The sequence below is a fragment of the Streptopelia decaocto genome (assembly GCF_964273445.1).
Source record: "Streptopelia decaocto genome assembly, chromosome: 14".
Classification (NCBI taxonomy): domain Eukaryota; kingdom Metazoa; phylum Chordata; class Aves; order Columbiformes; family Columbidae; genus Streptopelia; species Streptopelia decaocto.
The window spans coordinates 14,303,172-14,318,362 of NC_138669.1; the positions used below are offsets into that span (position 1 = coordinate 14,303,172).

The 15,191-nt window shown below is 60.0% G+C and overlaps 1 protein-coding gene across 14 annotated transcripts in view; it reads left to right on the forward strand.

Annotated features, from left to right (window-relative positions):
- The window catches only part of CHD6 (chromodomain helicase DNA binding protein 6), an 88,621-nt gene that overhangs the window by 30,677 nt on the left and 42,753 nt on the right, over positions 1-15,191 (forward strand). For 11 of the 14 annotated variants that reach the window (XM_082065356.1, XM_082065348.1, XM_082065349.1 and 8 more), the window contains 2 exons: positions 2,272-2,327; positions 14,097-14,596. In XM_082065356.1, coding sequence (XP_081921482.1) covers positions 2,295-2,327; positions 14,097-14,596 — 533 coding nt within the window. In that variant the 5' untranslated portion in view covers positions 2,272-2,294. Of the gene's footprint in view, positions 1-1,969; positions 2,026-2,271; positions 2,328-2,870; positions 2,934-14,096; positions 14,597-15,191 lie in introns of those variants that run through there. The other 3 variants (XM_082065357.1, XM_082065363.1, XM_082065362.1) reach the window with 3 other exon arrangements.

Sequence of the window (15,191 nt, forward strand, 5' to 3'; positions counted from 1 at the left end):
GCACTGACACGCAGAATTCATCCAGCAGCTGCGTGGGAGGCTCCTGTGTTGCTGTGGCTTGTGGTGTGGGGTTTGTGTGGTACGGGAGGGGAGCAAGAGGCAGGTGCTTGTGGGATTTGTATCTAAATCCCTTGTAAAATGCTCTGGGCTCTTTAGTGCCCGTTGCTCGCACTGTGGGAGCAGACAACTGCTTGGGGTCGGCTCCCCAAAAAGCCTCTATTGCCTGGAGCAGGGTGCTCTGGGCAAACCCCAGCAGCTCCGTCAGGTGTAGTGTGGCTGGGCCTGTTGTGGGGAGCACATGGGGCTGTCACCTCACTGTGTCACCTTGACTGTGGCAGGTGAGTGTGTTCATCCTGGGGAACTGCAGCAACCCCCATCCACCCGGGATCGGTGCCGATCGCCCCGTGTGTGGCGGGGCTGCTCCTGGCCTTCCTACCGACACAGCAGCGGCAGGAGGGAAGCGCTGGGCCCGGCGTTCTCCTGTGGCTGGCAGGGTCCAACCTGCGCCCAGTCCAGAGGAATCGGGCCTGGGCAGCTGCGTGTCCGCTCGCCCGCCGGCCGCACGCTGGGGTGGGTGTCAGGGCACAGAGGTGCTGGGTGCTGTGTGGGGTGGGTGTCAGGGCACAGAGGTGCTGGGTGCTGTGTGGGGTGGGTGTCAGGGCACAGAGGTGCTGGGTGCTGTGTGGGGTGGGTGGCAGTGCACAGAGGTGCTGGGTGCTGTGTGGGGTGGGTGTCAGTGCACAGAGGTGCTGGGTGCTGGGTGGGGTGGGTGTCAGTGCACAGAGGTGCTGGGTGCTGTGTGGGGTGGGTGGCAGTGCGCAGAGGTGCTGGGTGCTGTGTGGGGTGGGTGTCAGTGCACAGAGGTGCTGGGTGCTGTGTGGGATGGGTGGCAGTGCGCAGAGGTGCTGGGTGCTGTGTGGGGTGGGTGGCAGTGCGCAGAGGTGCTCGGTGCTGTGTGGGGTGGGTGGCAGTGCGCAGAGGTGCTGGGTGGGGTGGGTGTCAGTGCACAGAGGTGCTGGGTGCTGTGTGGGGTGGGTGGCAGTGCGCAGAGGTGCTGGGTGGGGTGGGTGTCAGTGCACAGAGGTGCTGGGTGCTGTGTGGGGTGGGTGGCAGTGCACAGAGGTGCTGGGTGCTGTGTGGGGTGGGTGTCAGGGCACAGAGGTGCTGGGTGCTGTGTGGGGTGGGTGGCAGTGCGCAGAGGTGCTGGGTGCTGTGTGGGGTGGGTGGCAGTGCGCAGAGGTGCTGGGTGCTGTGTGGGGTGGGTGGCAGTGCGCAGAGGTGCTGGGTGCTGTGTGGGGTGGGTGGCAGTGCGCAGAGGTGCTGGGTGCTGTGTGGGCGCAGCTGCTGGGGCAGCACCTGCGGGAGCTGTGGCCATGGGGAGGGACCAGCCAAAAGGTGCCACGGGGGGCAGGGTGCTGAGCCGTGGAGCAGGGAATTTGCGGAACAGTCTTCGCCCCAGAGAGCTCTCGGATTGCTGCATCACCATAGATCCCTCCTTGGTCCCCTCTGCTAGTGGGGGACAGTGTGGGGACCTGTTTGCACAGGCAGTTCTGCCTCTGGCACTGAGGTGCTGCTCAGGGCTGGACTTGGGCAGGCTGGTGGGGGTGCTGCTTGGGAATCACCTCACCTGCAGCTCCCCGTCCTGCGCTGGGGACACAGGCTGCGGGACAGCCGGCCCCTGGCCCTGCCCCGCCGCTGCTCCGGGGCTGCTGCAGCTTCTGGGGAGCTGGTGTCTGCCAGCACAGCTCTGCCCCCTCCTTGCCCTGTCCTCGTCCCCTGGCAGCTCTTCCTTGGCAGGAGGGCTCGCAGTCCGCTCCGAGCTCCTGCATCCTCTCATGTCTCTCCCTGCTGTCTTTGCTGCTTGGCAGAGCCTGGTTTGTTTACTGCGTTCCTCTGCTGCAGCGGGGCTGGCAGCAGCCGACACACCTCTCAGGGGTGCCGGGGTGGCTCTGGGGCTCTGGGGAGGTGACGTGAATCTCCGCTGGCCCTGGCTGCGCCACTTCATGCTGGGACTGTGACTGTGAGGTGGGTCCTGCCCGGCGGGTTCAGGCAGCACCGAGCTGCAGAGATGTGTGGTCGGGCTCCTTGCCATGGCTCAGCAGAGCAGGTGTCCCCAAGCTTGTCCCCGAGAGCGTTTCAGTCCTGCAGCTCTGTTGCTCTGAGTGGCACTGGGGTTGGCTCGGCCTCTTGGAGGGGTGATGTGGAAGGATGGAGCACCTCAGGTTCACCAGTCTCTTTATTGTGAATTTTTTTTTGTGTTGTGTCTTGCAGAAATAACATTCATCCCAGATTTGATGATAATGAAAATACAGAAAAAAGAAAAGCAGGTTTGTGACCCTCTCTCCTTCTCCCAACTAAGCTGGCAAGGCCTGGGGACCTTGTCCTGTGTGTGAATTGTTGCAGATGATGTGTGGTGGAAGCGGGGGGGGCTGCATTTCCAGACGAGGCTGCAGCTGAGCAGGTCAAAATTTGATCTGAGCTGCAGCCTAGAGCAGATGAGTCTGATGTGGGCAATTGAACAAGGTGCGGGTTATCTTCAGTAATGGAAATGCTCTTGATTCGGTTCTGTTCCCTGTGGAGGAGCAACCCTTCATTCCCTCAACGTCCCTACCATTGGTTCTTGTTTGAATCTCATCACAATAATCTTACAAAACTGCATGTTTGCTGTGTTTGCTGCTGATAACATGATGCTCCAGGACTGACACGGGCGGGGAGGCCGGGAAGGCCGTGGCTGCGGGGCTGTGAGAGCTTGGCCAGGGAATCTTCCCTTGCTCAGAAATAATCCCAACCCACCAAGCTGCCATTTCAGAATTGCCGCATTGGATCATATCTACCTGCTGCTCCTGGAGGAGATTTATGAGCCGGTGGTATTAACTGTGTGCCGAGGAAGAAGCTGAGCGTCGGCACTCTGATCAAGGGAAAGGACCTGTTAGGTGCGTGGAGAGTTGCTCTGCATGCCCGGGTGAAATACGGCTGGAGGTATAAAACAAACCGGTCCACTCTGCGCTGATTTGTGTCTGTGCTGCTTTTAATAGGAAACCATTAAATTGCACACTGAGCTAAGGGATAAATCTGCTGGAGAGCACGAGCTGGTGCCATTTCTAGCCAGCCCTGAAGCAGCATTTTCGTGCCGCTCGGGGCAGCTGCAGATGGCACCGTCACGGCAGGTTCATGGCGAGGAGGAAGGGGAGGAAAGGTTTGGAAAAGCCGAGTGTGCTGTTGTGAGCTTGCAGCAAGCCAGCCGCTGTGGAGACAGGAAGGTGTGTGTACGGAGCACCGATGCTGTAGGGAGTTTGTCAGCGTGTCCTAAAGACGCTGTGAAGGAGCAGAGCCGGGCTCAGGGGAGGAGGAGGGGAGCGCGGCCGGTCCTGCGTGCCAGCCCTGCCGGGCACCCGGGGCGCGGGCCAGGCAGCTCTCTCCTCCGGGAGCCAAACCCAGGTAAGGAATTCCCACCGCTCCTTTGGACTAGTGTAGCGGGTTATCCGCTCTGGAAATGGGATTGCTGAAATCACATGGGTTTTCAGCACAGCAAAACCGTCCTCCCTCAGCATTTGGAGATTTTAGAGGGCTCAGCTGCCAAAGGGTTTTGTGTGATTGCCCCGGCAGATAAAGTCTGGGATGGAGATAAAGGCATGCCGGTGTGAACCAGGAGGGGTAGGGGTGGAGCTGCTCATCCCCTGAGCTCTCTGAACTGGTGGCAGCATAGGACAATTCTTGCAGCATGTCACAGAGTGAGCTGCAGCGTTCCTGGGGTCACCAGCTCTGCAGGGGCTGTGCTGGGCTGTCCCCGGAAGGGTCTGGGCAGCACTCAGAAGTGCTGCTGTGAGTTCGGTGCTTGGCTGAACTGGCTAAGCGGGGCTCCTGGGGGTCTGGGTTCCTGATGGGTGTGGTGGAGGGGCTGGCTGGGTCCCTGCCCTGCTCTGCAGAGCCTGCTGAGCGGCCTTGGAGGCAAAACAAGCAAGAGGTGCCATTCCACATCCCCCCGGACACCTGAGCGCAGGACCTCCCACACCTTATAAACAGACTCCTCATGGCACCAAGGCTGTTGCCTTCACAAGTCCATTGAGCAGTCTCTCTGGAGAAGACAAGATGCTTGTGTGCTTCCCAGGGCTCTGAAGGGCCATGCGTGTCTGTACGTCTCCCTGCCAGCCTCTCACCTGCAGAAGCTCCACCTTGGTCGTGAGGTGTAGGTTCAGGTCCATGGGTACAAAGGTTGGCAAAATGCCGGCACCCTTCACACGGGGCAGGGATGGCAGGAGAGCTGCCGGCTTCCTTTGGGAATGGGTTCTGGATGCGCTCTCTCCTTCGCCGTGCCCCTGGCTGCGCTGAGCAAGTGCCTTGTCCTGGCCATGGCCACCGCGGTGGCTTGTGAAGCCTGGGCTGGAGAGCTGGGGTGTCGCAGGGAGCTGTCCTGGGAGGAGCTCCTGTCTGTGTCCCCTTGGTGTCCCCCGCAGCAGTGCTGCCCTTCCTGCATGCGTTAGGATGGCTTGGCACGCAGGGCATTGCCAGCTGGTGCACCAGATGAGGGGCTGTTGTTAGCGCAGGCAGGGTCTGTGTTTGCACGACTCGTCTTAGTAATGCATGAAAATCTGGTGGATTTGTCACCAAGCTGTGACTAACTCATGAAACCTGTCACTTCCCTCGTGACTTAGGAGGCTTCATGCCAGGGTGCCTCGTCTGCTGGCAGAGGTGGGACAGGGGTTTCCCGCTGCCTTGGAGAGCAACAGCAAGCCATGGATTTAATTTGGGGGCTTCAGCAGCACCATTGCCCCTGGGCTGCCTCTCCCATCTGTGCCCTGCTCCTCTCTGGGCACTGAAGGGTCTTCTGCATATTTCTGCCAAGCTCTGACTTGTTGAATAACCTGAGAAATATTGAACTAAAATAAATGCAGTTATCCCACAGTGCCTGTAAATGCCCTTGTTCTAGACCCATGGAAGTGCTCCCGTCCGCTCAGACTGTCGGAGCAGAGCAGCACTGATTGCCTCTTGGAGAGGGAGGGGATGGGAAGCCCTGTGACCCCCGGCTCCTACTTTCTCCTCGAGGGCTCTTCTATTTCCAGCCGGGGCGTGGAGGTGGTGGGATGTCCTGCTCCCCAGGGGTGCGCAGCGGCAGCGTGGGGCGGCAGCAGGAGCGGTGCTCGCAGCAGGAACGGGTCAGGGCATGCGGCCCCCAGGAGCGTCTGTGGGAGTTCTGCTGGCCTTTGCTTCAGGCACTCACTGCATAAAATGAAAGCTTTTCCTGAATTTTGTGGGTCTGTGTAAGTGGAACGGGAACTTGGTTGTCTTGCCTGCTGCAAATGCTGCCCAGGGCTGTTAGTGGAGCTGGCGGGGCTGGAGCAGAGCGTGGGCAGCAGCGGGAGCCGGTGCAGGGAACGGGGCTCCCCAGCCTGGGGGCACCTGGGGCTCTGTCCCAGGCTGTGTCCATGGGCTCCTGGCCCATCCTGGGCTTTTTTGTCACGATGAGACTGTCAGGTGTGATGACCCGTGGTGCACGGAGGAGTTTTGCTCTGCTGAGCAGCATGCGGGCACCTGTGGCTGTAAGGACAAAGGGGAGCGGTGAGCTGCCAGGGTGCCCTGCTCCTCCACCCACAGCCAGGAGCGCTGGTCCTGGTCCCCCCCGTGGTCCCGAGGGCTCCTCACCTCACCCTGCTGCTGCACAGACTCTCCTCTTTCCATGCCCTTTCCTGCCTTCCCCCCTGAGCAGAGAGGACTGAGCGGGGAGGACGGCCTGGGCAGCCCTGGGCAGCCCCGGTTCCCGCTGCCCCGGCCGTGCCCTGTGCCAGGGCGGTGGGGACATGCGCGCCAGGGCTGGCTCGGCCACAGGACGGAGCTTCCCGGCTGTAGTTGCTGAGGGCTGTGTCTCAGTGGAGTGTTTCGGGAATGGAGCCAGGCCCCACCTCCATCACGCACATCCCATGGCGACTGCAGAGCCTGCTCGGAGACATGACGGAGGGTGGCACTTGTGTATTTTTAGCTTCTGCTGCATTGCATTAAGAGCTGGAAATGAGGGGTGTGGACACCCAGCGACTAGAATACACCAGCCTGTGCTGTGCACACCAGAGAGGACGGCTCAGCAGCCTGCTGAAACGCTGTGTGTGGAAGGAGCTGCCTTCTCCACTTCTGTCACGGGGCTCTGCAGCCGGCTGTGCAGACAGACTGGGCCGGTGGCGGCCAGTGTGACCATCTGGGGATGGCAGAGCTGTGTGGTGGTGCCACCTCCAGCTGCTGGTGGCTCCGGTCAGTGCCCTGGGGGAAGCCGAGCAGGCCGTGGACATTGGCCTCTGTGTGAAGAGCATGGAAACCTTTGGTGAGCCCTGCAGTCAGGGTCCCCATGGACACTCCACATATAGGACAGATCTCTGTGTGCAGTGAGCTGTGCCCTAGACCCAAATGCAGGGCTTCTCTGGCGGAGTCCTTCGGGGGACTGCAGGAAGGCCTGGCCCAGCCTGCAGTGAGCGGGGGTTGAATGACGCTGGCACTCATGTGCAAGATGGCACGTGGGGTGGCCACTGCTGCTGGCTCTGGTCACACTGCCCGGCAAGAACGTGTTGTGTGGGTGTTGTCTGAGCCCAGCAGCCGCGGGAGCTGGCTTTGCTCTTGGCGATGACTGTGAAAAGGGCTCAGCTGTGGCCTCCTCGCAGGATGGAGCTGCTGTTGAGACCCTGAGGCTGTGGCAGAGCTCTGCCCTGCTGGGAACGCGGTGCTTTTATGGGGAGAGGCTCAGGGCAAGGCCCCGAGGCGCAGGATGGGCAGCGGGGTGGACATCGAGTTGTTGCTTCTTTTCCCCTCCCAGCCCCAGACTCCTGTGGTACTGCGGGATTTGGGTACGGATCAGGAGCGATGCCCGTGCACTGTCCGCTTCATCCCCATCACACCTCCAGCAGTGCTGGCCTGTCCCTGCTGCACGTGGGTCCAGGGGGGCCTCCCTGCTCCTGCCTTTCTGGGTGTCACATGGCAAGTGTGCAAGCTGTGTAATCGGTGCCCCCTTTACAGGCCACGGGGTGATGCTGGGCTGCCCGCGCATGGGCTGGGAGCCCAGGAGCGCTGGACGCAGGGAGGGTGATGTGGTCTCATGGGCCGTGGAGGGGATCTGCAGGATCTTCTGCCCCATGCAGCCAAGCCTGACCCCTCCTGCTGAACCTCTCCCAGGTGCTTGGGCCTGATTTTCTCTTTTCTTCACCCAAAACTGCCTGCTGTTCTCCATTCTCACTTGCTCCGTAGGACCCTCATCCTGTAACATCTTAGTGCCATCCTGACCTCCTGTCATAGCTGCCCCCTCCCTGTCCCCTGTTCGCTCTCCACCTTCTCTTCGCAGTTACTGTTCCCCTCGTTCCTCTTCTCCGTGGTTCCCTGCGCAGGTACCTGGGGTTTGGGGCCGGCTCAGCCCGTCCCGCGGGCCCCGGGCTGCTGCGGGCCCTGGGCACTCGCGGGGAAACCGCTGCCGAACTTCACGGCTCTGAGCACCCTGCACACGTGCCAGAGGGAGTTTTTAACTGTTCCCTCAGGTCCCGTGAGCCCAGCTCTGCTCTTTGCTGGGGGCTCGGGGAGCGCTGCGGCGGCCGCTGCGTCCTGGGTTGGGAGAGGGGAGGGAGCCCGGCCGGGGCAGGAGCCGCCGCGCCTCTGGTGCTGTGTTCCCCTGCATCCTGAATGGAAACTGGGAAGCCGAGTCAAATGGGGACTCTAAATGAAGTGAAACAAGGAAACACACCGTTAAAGCCCACCCTAACCTTGGCTTTGCCCCCTAATGCGGTCGTGCAATTACAAGTGCTCTCTGTTAGCCTTCACGGCTCTCTGGGGAGGTTTCAAACATTTTTGTCCCTCTGACCTTCTCTTTGATAGTAGTTACACACATGGGACGAGACTTTGTGCTCCAGCTGCTGCCGAGGGACTTGTTTCCCTGTATGAAATGTAATTTATAGAAGATTCCTCGGGGAATAAAAAAATGTACAAAAGTTACAGAAAAGCTTATTCCAAAAATGTAAAATCATTACAATGTCACCAAAAAAATGCCAGTTGAGAGACAGCGCAGAGGCACAGCTTTACTGATCAAAGTGGCGCTGGACGTGTGGGGGCTGCCTGGGTACCAGAGGTGGGCATCACCTCCCAAAACCTGGACGTCGGGCTTTCGCTTCCCCTGCCTCCAAAATACCCCAGAAACAACAACCCTGCATGGTTAGACAGGCACGTAAGAGACACGTAGAAGAGGCTGTTCAATTTAAAATACTGGCTTCCTTTAGTTAAAAAATGTTGTAGTAAGAAAAAGGACACATACTCAGGGAATTTAAAAGTAAAACAAGGCGGGACTAAAAAGATTTTTAGGAACCACTTGCTAAAGACCCAGAGTTTAAGAATAGTTTTTTTTTCCAAGTATCTTAGGACTAAAAAGCCTTGAAGAGGAGTCAGAGGGTAAATAAGCATTGCGGTGTCAAGTGAGTGCTCATGGAAACGCGGTGTTGGCAGAACGGCTCCCAGCCCAGATCCGTCGCCAGTGCCAGACCCATCGGAGTCACCTGTAAATTAAAGGCTTTGATAAAGACATTTGTAGCAAAGTAACACAGGCCACCTGGCTCTGATGGTGTTTGCTCTAGAATTGTGAAGGAGCCTGATGAGATGTTGGGAAGCGCTAACAAATAGTGTTGGGGGCCGTCACCCATCAGGGCCACGTCCATGGAAGGGGAGGTGCAAGTGTGAAACTAAAGGACAGTAGGTTTAGCTGGGTATTGGATAAATCATTAGGAACTAGAATAAACACTTTGTCTACGAAACTACTACACTGGTGAATAGTCAGCATGGCTTTTGTAAATCAAAGGTAGTCCTTGCGGTCTGCCCGGGATGTTGGAGATGGCCACGGCGCGGGCTGAGGTTGGTCTGGGCTGCACAGTGCGCAGGGGCTCCCAAACCACTGCCGGGAAAGTTCCTCACCAAATGCTTTTACATTGTCCTAATCAGAGGTAATCCTGTAAATTAGTGACTGGTTAAAGAACAGGAAGCAAATCAGAGGAAGAATGGCTCTGTTGTCATGGTGCAGAGCAGGGGACAAGGTACCAGCTGATTCCTGCGGTCATCAGAGGTGCTGAAATGGAGTCCGAAGAGTTGAAGAAGAATCTTAAGATGTGCCAAGTAATGCACACGGGGGAACCAGCCTTGTGTGTCTTTGCTCAGGGTGTCCCCGCTTCTGGAGGGGTCTATAAAACGCTGGCAGAGAGTGTGTGATCTGCCTGCAGGTTGTCCCAGAGGCACATCTAGTGTTTGGGAAATGGAGAACAATGAGTCAGAACGATGTCTGAGAGCTGGCCTGGCCGGAGGGGAAGGGGACTTGTCACCTGTCCCTTAGCTGGGCTGAGAGCTCTGCAGGGGAGCATGTGATGGGGAACAGCAGAACGGGGAACGGAACAGAGCAGGTGACAAGGTGCTCTCACTACTTGAGAACTAAAAGCCACTTAGGAGGGCAGCATGATTTAAACAACATTAGCAGGTTTTTCCCATACCTTGTCAGCTTGTAGTGCGGAATGTCGCCAGCTGCTTTGGTGCTCGTGGTTACACAGTTGGGTTCATGCAGCCCTTAGCTGCCGTGGTCTGGATGCCATCCTGCCGCTGGAGCTCCGAGCTGCAGTCAGGCTGGGCAGACGGGGTGGCAGAGCTCGCTGCCCGTGCTGCCCACCCTGCCTGTGCTGCCCACACTGCCCACCCTGCCTGTGCTGCCTATACTGCCTGTCCTGCCCACCCTGCCTGTGCTGCCCACACTGCCCATCCTGCCCACCCTGCCTGTGCTGCCTGCACTGCCCACCCTGCCTGTGCTGCCCACACTGCCTGTGCTGCCCATCCTGCCTGTGCTGCCCACACTGCCCATCCTGCCCACCCTGCCTGTGCTGCCCACCCTGCCTGTGCTGCCCATCCTGCCCACCCTGCCTGTGCTGCCCACCCTGCCTGTGCTGCCCACACTGCCCACCCTGCCCACACTGCCTGTCCTGCCCACACTGCCCATCCTGCCCACACTGCCTGTGCTGCCTGTCCTGCCCACACTGCCTGTGCTGCCCACACTGCCCATCCTGCCCACCCTGCCCGCACTGCCTGCACTGCCCACCCTGCCTGCACTGCCCACACTGCGTGTCCTGCCCGTCCTGCCCACCCTGCCCGTCCTGCCCACCCTGCCTGCACTGCCCACACTGCCTGTCCTGCCCGTCCTGCCCACACTGCCCACACTGCCTGTCCTGCCCGTCCTGCCCACACCGCCTGCGCTGCCCGCCTGCTGCAGCAAGCATCCTGGGGCTGCGATGTGCCAGGTTTAGGCTCGTGAAGCTCGTGTTTCTCCCCTGCGAAGGGACGTGTTGGCGTGTCACCGCTGTCTGTTCCTGCAGACGTGGTGGCTGGTAGCCCAGGCAAAGCCGTGGGCAGCCTGATGGCTCATGGGGATGTGTGTCTCAGGCCACTCAGCGTGCTGCAGCAGAGCTCCCTGCGGTGCTGTGTCCCCATCGGTGTGGCACGGCCCTGTGGAAGCAAAGGTGGTGGTTCCCGGTGGCACTGGGGCCGCGGCTGGTCGGGGACAGTGTTCCTGCGGCTGTGAGTGTGCTTTGGAGCCACGCAGGAGCACAGATAACGCTGGCACTGCGTTCTCAGCCTCTTCCTGTTGACGAGAAGCCAGGATAAACTGAACCTCAGCAAGGGAAGTAGGAAAAGCCCATTCCTGGCTCACAGCAGTGTGCTGAGCTCTGGCTGCCGCTTTGTGCTTGTGTGGATGGCGGGAGCTTGCCATAGACTTGTAAGAACATGACATGGAGCCTTTTGCCCTCAAGAGAAACGAAGCAGCATTGGATGCTGGAGGGTTTCTGGGGCTGGCAGTACCTTGCCTGGTGTCCCGGTGCCTGCTCAAGCCCTGGCCATGAGCTGCTCGGTCCCAAGGCTGGTGTTTGGTGGCCCTTCCATGCCTTCCATGCACCAGGCCTTGTGGCTGCTCCAGCTGGACGCAGGTGCTGCTGCCCCGTGCCACAGCAGCTGTGAGGTGATTGATGCCCACGGGACATCCCGTGGCACAATGCCGGCACTGCTGGTGCCGGAGCCGCGGCGCTGCCTGGGAGGTGGCCGAGGTGGACACTGAGGCACGGAAATTACTTTGCAACCTGTGAGGTTATAAAGAGGTATGTTTATTCAGCGCTGGACACACGGGGCAGCTCTGCCCAAGATGTGTAAATTTCCAGCAGCTGCGAGTTTGGTTAAATGCTGTAAAGTATTTCATATTCATGAAAGTTCTAGGAATGCCTATACATATTCATAACCTGTCCCCGAGAAGGGGTTTCTTATTACAATGAGATCCGGGAAATCATTTCCATAGTCTCCACCTCCGGTCCCTCCTGGCTGTGCCTGTGCGGTGATGGTGGCCGGGGTCTCCTCCGCTGTGCGCTCTGACCCTGGCCTGGCGTGCTGAGCTGGCTGGGACTCAGACTGATGAGTTGGTTAGAACTGGCTTATCTCCTGTCCTGTGCCCAGCATTCTGTTATCTAGTTCACCCAAGGATGCAGCGAAGGGTTTTTTATCTTTGCAAGGCTTGTGAAGTCATCTTCGATCTCCTGTTTCTCATACAATAAGTTACACAAAACCCTAAGCTAGGCAATTCTATGTGGGCTAAGGGTTAGCTCTTTAAGGGTTAGTTCTTCAAGTGTTAGTTAGTGAGTTCCCTGTACCAACACGTCTGTGCTGCCGCGGTGGTGTGCTCGCCCAGAGGCTGGGGGGCCGTTGGCAGCCTGGAGGTGCTGCAGGAGGAGCAGAAGGAGTGTTGCATTGCAGTAGCCAGACCGTTGCCCATTGGGGGGTCTGCCTGGAAGCCGGCGGCCCCTTGCGAGACTCAGGGCTACAAGCTGTGGCTGGGAAGAAGTAGTTCACCCTCCTGCTGTGCAGCGATGCTGAAGATTTGCTTTCTGTCTGGTGTCTGCACTTGGCTGCTGTTTAGTGCAGGAGCAGAAGGAGATCCAGGCTCTTGGGGGTCTGCGAGCTTTGTAGCTAATCCAGTGAATTGTTCCAGCTGATCCCGAGCTTGCAAGATCTGAGGAATGCAAAGGCTGGGACTGATCCTGTTGCTCAGCCTGTGGGCTCAGAGGCAGCATCTCTAGTGCTGATTTTTTCCCAGTCCAGAATAGGTTCCGCTCAATTGCTTGGGTGCGCTTTGATGGCTTGTCCGTGTGACAGGAGGGCTGATCTCCCCGTTGCAGGTCGCAGGAGCAGCCGCGGCCAGGGCAGAGAGCCGGGGGTGGCCACGTGCAGGCAGGTGCCGGTGTAGCCAGCCCGGATGGTGCCAGATGTGCCAGCAGCCCCCTTGTGGATACCTGCAGGTGCCTGGGGGGCTGGAGGTGCCTCGGGTGGCTTTTCCCCTTTGCAGCCTGTTTCATTTAATGCTTCCCTCTAATGCAAATCAGAAATCTGAGCATACACAGTGCCCTGTGCCTAGACCACTCTGAATGGGCTCCAGTTCTCAGCCATGGGATGTCGACATTTAGATTCTCTCCCGCAGCTTGGGGATGTCTGAAGAGCTGGATGGTGCTGGGCTCCGTGGGGCCGGGCATTGCTGCCACGGGCACCGGCACCTCAGCACCAGGGAAGTGGCTCATGAAGGAATCCGCACCCCTGGCCCAGGGCAGCTGTGGGCGCAGGGTGCCGGGGGCCAGCGCTGCCACTGTCCCCGCGGGCACAACACTGCCCAGCGCCACCCGGGCCGCTCACCACAGCCCCACAGCTTCCCTGCGAGGGGCTGCCACCCCCAGGCTGGCAGGACAGGCCTGACAGGGCCTCAGCCTCACAGGACAGTCACCAAACACCCACCTGCAGGACCAGCTTCCAGCCCCGGTCACGCTGCCGGGCCCGGGCTGATGCTGACCTGCAGCCTTGCGGCGCTGAGCCAGGCCGGGGTGGCCGCAGCTCCCCTGGGACATGGCTGGGCACCAGTTAGAAGGAGTGGATCGGGTGGCTGTGGGTGAGAAGTTTGCCGTCTCCTGTGGAGGATGTGGGGTTGGCTCTCCCGCTGGGCTCCGTGCTGGTGCTGCACAGGCTCAGCCGTGCCCCAGGGATGGGCGCTGGCTGTGGCCCCGGCCGCAGGCAGAGAGCAGAGGGAGCCGTGGGCCGGCGGAGCGTGCAGGCAGGGCCAGGCGCTGCCTGTGCCGGTGCGCTGGGGGTGGGAACTCACTGCACAGCAGCTAGGCTGGAGACTGACATGTTCCCTTCCCCATCCTTGTGCACGGCTACGCTTCTGCCCGGCCCTTTGTGCAGCCCTTGTCTCTGCCCCTCTGGCAGCTGCTGGAAGGGATGTCTCTGGTCCCGGCTGTGAACCCCCACCCACAGGTCCCTTCCTCCAGCTGTCCCCTGCCTGCCCTGCCGGCCCGGGCTGCTCCTGAGGGGCCGGGATCGCTGCTGACAGTCCCGGGCTCCTGGTGACAGACGCTCCTGCTGCTGCTTGAGCACACCTGGGCCTTTTCAAGCTGTTTCTGGTTGGGCTGCCATGGCGGAGCGCGCCAAGAGGCAGCTGAATTCCCATCAGTGTCCAGCATTGGAAAGTTCGTGAGACGTAAAGGAAGAGCTGGAGCAGGAAGAGCAGCTTTGGCTCCCAAGCACCCAGCAGCTCTCAGGAAAGGTGCATGTCTAACTCCCTGAATGGACCTGGGGGCCTGTTTCTTGTTGCAGAGGCCACACAGCATCCTTAATGCCCTCTCGTGCCCTGCTGGGACAGTCCCTGGCTCTGTGCAATGGGCAGGAGGTGGCCTGGGCATGTGGGTCGCCCTGGGGCTCAGCAGGTGGGGTGTGAGGGTGCGATCAGAGGCAGGATGGTGCTGGGGGACCCAGCAGAGGGGCCAGCGCTGGAGCTGCATGGGCTGGGGGGAACTGAAAGGCCTTTCCAGCCTGTGAGCCCCTGTCGGGCAGGTAAGAGGTGTCCTCTGCCGTGAGCTGCCTCTGTGTGCGGTGGCCATTAGCCATAGACCCCGTAGGTTGAGGGATGTTGCTCGCGCTGCAGCCAGGTGATTAGAGCCTGTCTGGGGCTGCAGGTCCCCCTAAAGCACTTGCTATTTCTGTATGTGGCATTTACTTCACATGCCGCCTTTCTGTTCTCTCTGCAGCCGCCAAACTTCAAAGCACTGAGCTGCTCCCCGATGTCAGATGCCTGGGAGTGCGAGGCACAGGACCCCTTTGGCAGCAGCGAGGAGCAGGACGAGGTGCCCCGCCAGGTGACGGTGACAGCCATGGACACGGGTGGCCAGTGCCAGTGCCCAGAGGAGGAGCCTGACGAGACTCCGCAGAAGCGGACGAGCACCCAGAACGGGATGCAGGACAGTGGGGGTGGGGGCACGGGGGTGAAGAAGAAACGGAAGAAAAAGGATCTGGGAGAGCAGGAAGGGGGAGAAAAAGCGTCTGTGGAGGTGAAACCAAAGAGGAGGAGAGAGCCTAAAGAACCAAAAGAGCCTAAAAAGGCCAAGGAGCCCAAGAAGCCGAAGGAGCCCAAGCAGAGGGAGGTGGCCAAGAAGCCCCGGAAACCTCGGGAACCCAAAGCCCCCAAGGAGCCTAAAGACAAGAAGAGCGGCTCTGAGCCTGCCCCCAGAGCAAGATCCAGGAAGAGCAGGTGGGTGGTGGTGTGACCTGGTCGCTGTGCCCGGTGTGGATGGGGCTGTGGGCTTGCAGGAGCTTCGGCCAAGAGAGCTGCGCTGGGCCACCACGTTGCAGGTGCGTGGGCTGGACGTGGTGGTCGGGAGGCCAGAATGAGCCCTCTGGCCACACAGAGACAGGACATGTGAGTGCCCTTTTGGGGGACGAGACCCCAGATCCAGAAGAGACCAAAGAGTGTTGGCCCCTCCTTGGCCTGGCCCTTGTGCCGAGTGTCCTGGGGGGCAGAGGGACCGCAGGGAGGTGTCACCAGGGCAGCGAGGTACGTGGTGCCTGTGACGCCTGTTTTGGGGTGCGGGCAGAGGGTATGTGAGTGAGCCGAACCTGCCCCCGGGCTGTCTGTGCAGGCCAGGGTCCCCGCTTGCCTGGGGTCCAGCAGCCTGGCCTTCCCTCGGCTCAGCTTTGGGGGTGCTGGAGCTCATCCTGTCTGTTCTCCCCATCCTGGCCGGCAGGACCTGTCCTTCCCTCGCGCTGCGGAGCTGTGCTGGCAGACGAGGGTGGCAGCAGGGGGAGGCCTGAGGACTCCCTTGTACTGCACAGCCCAGCGCCACTGC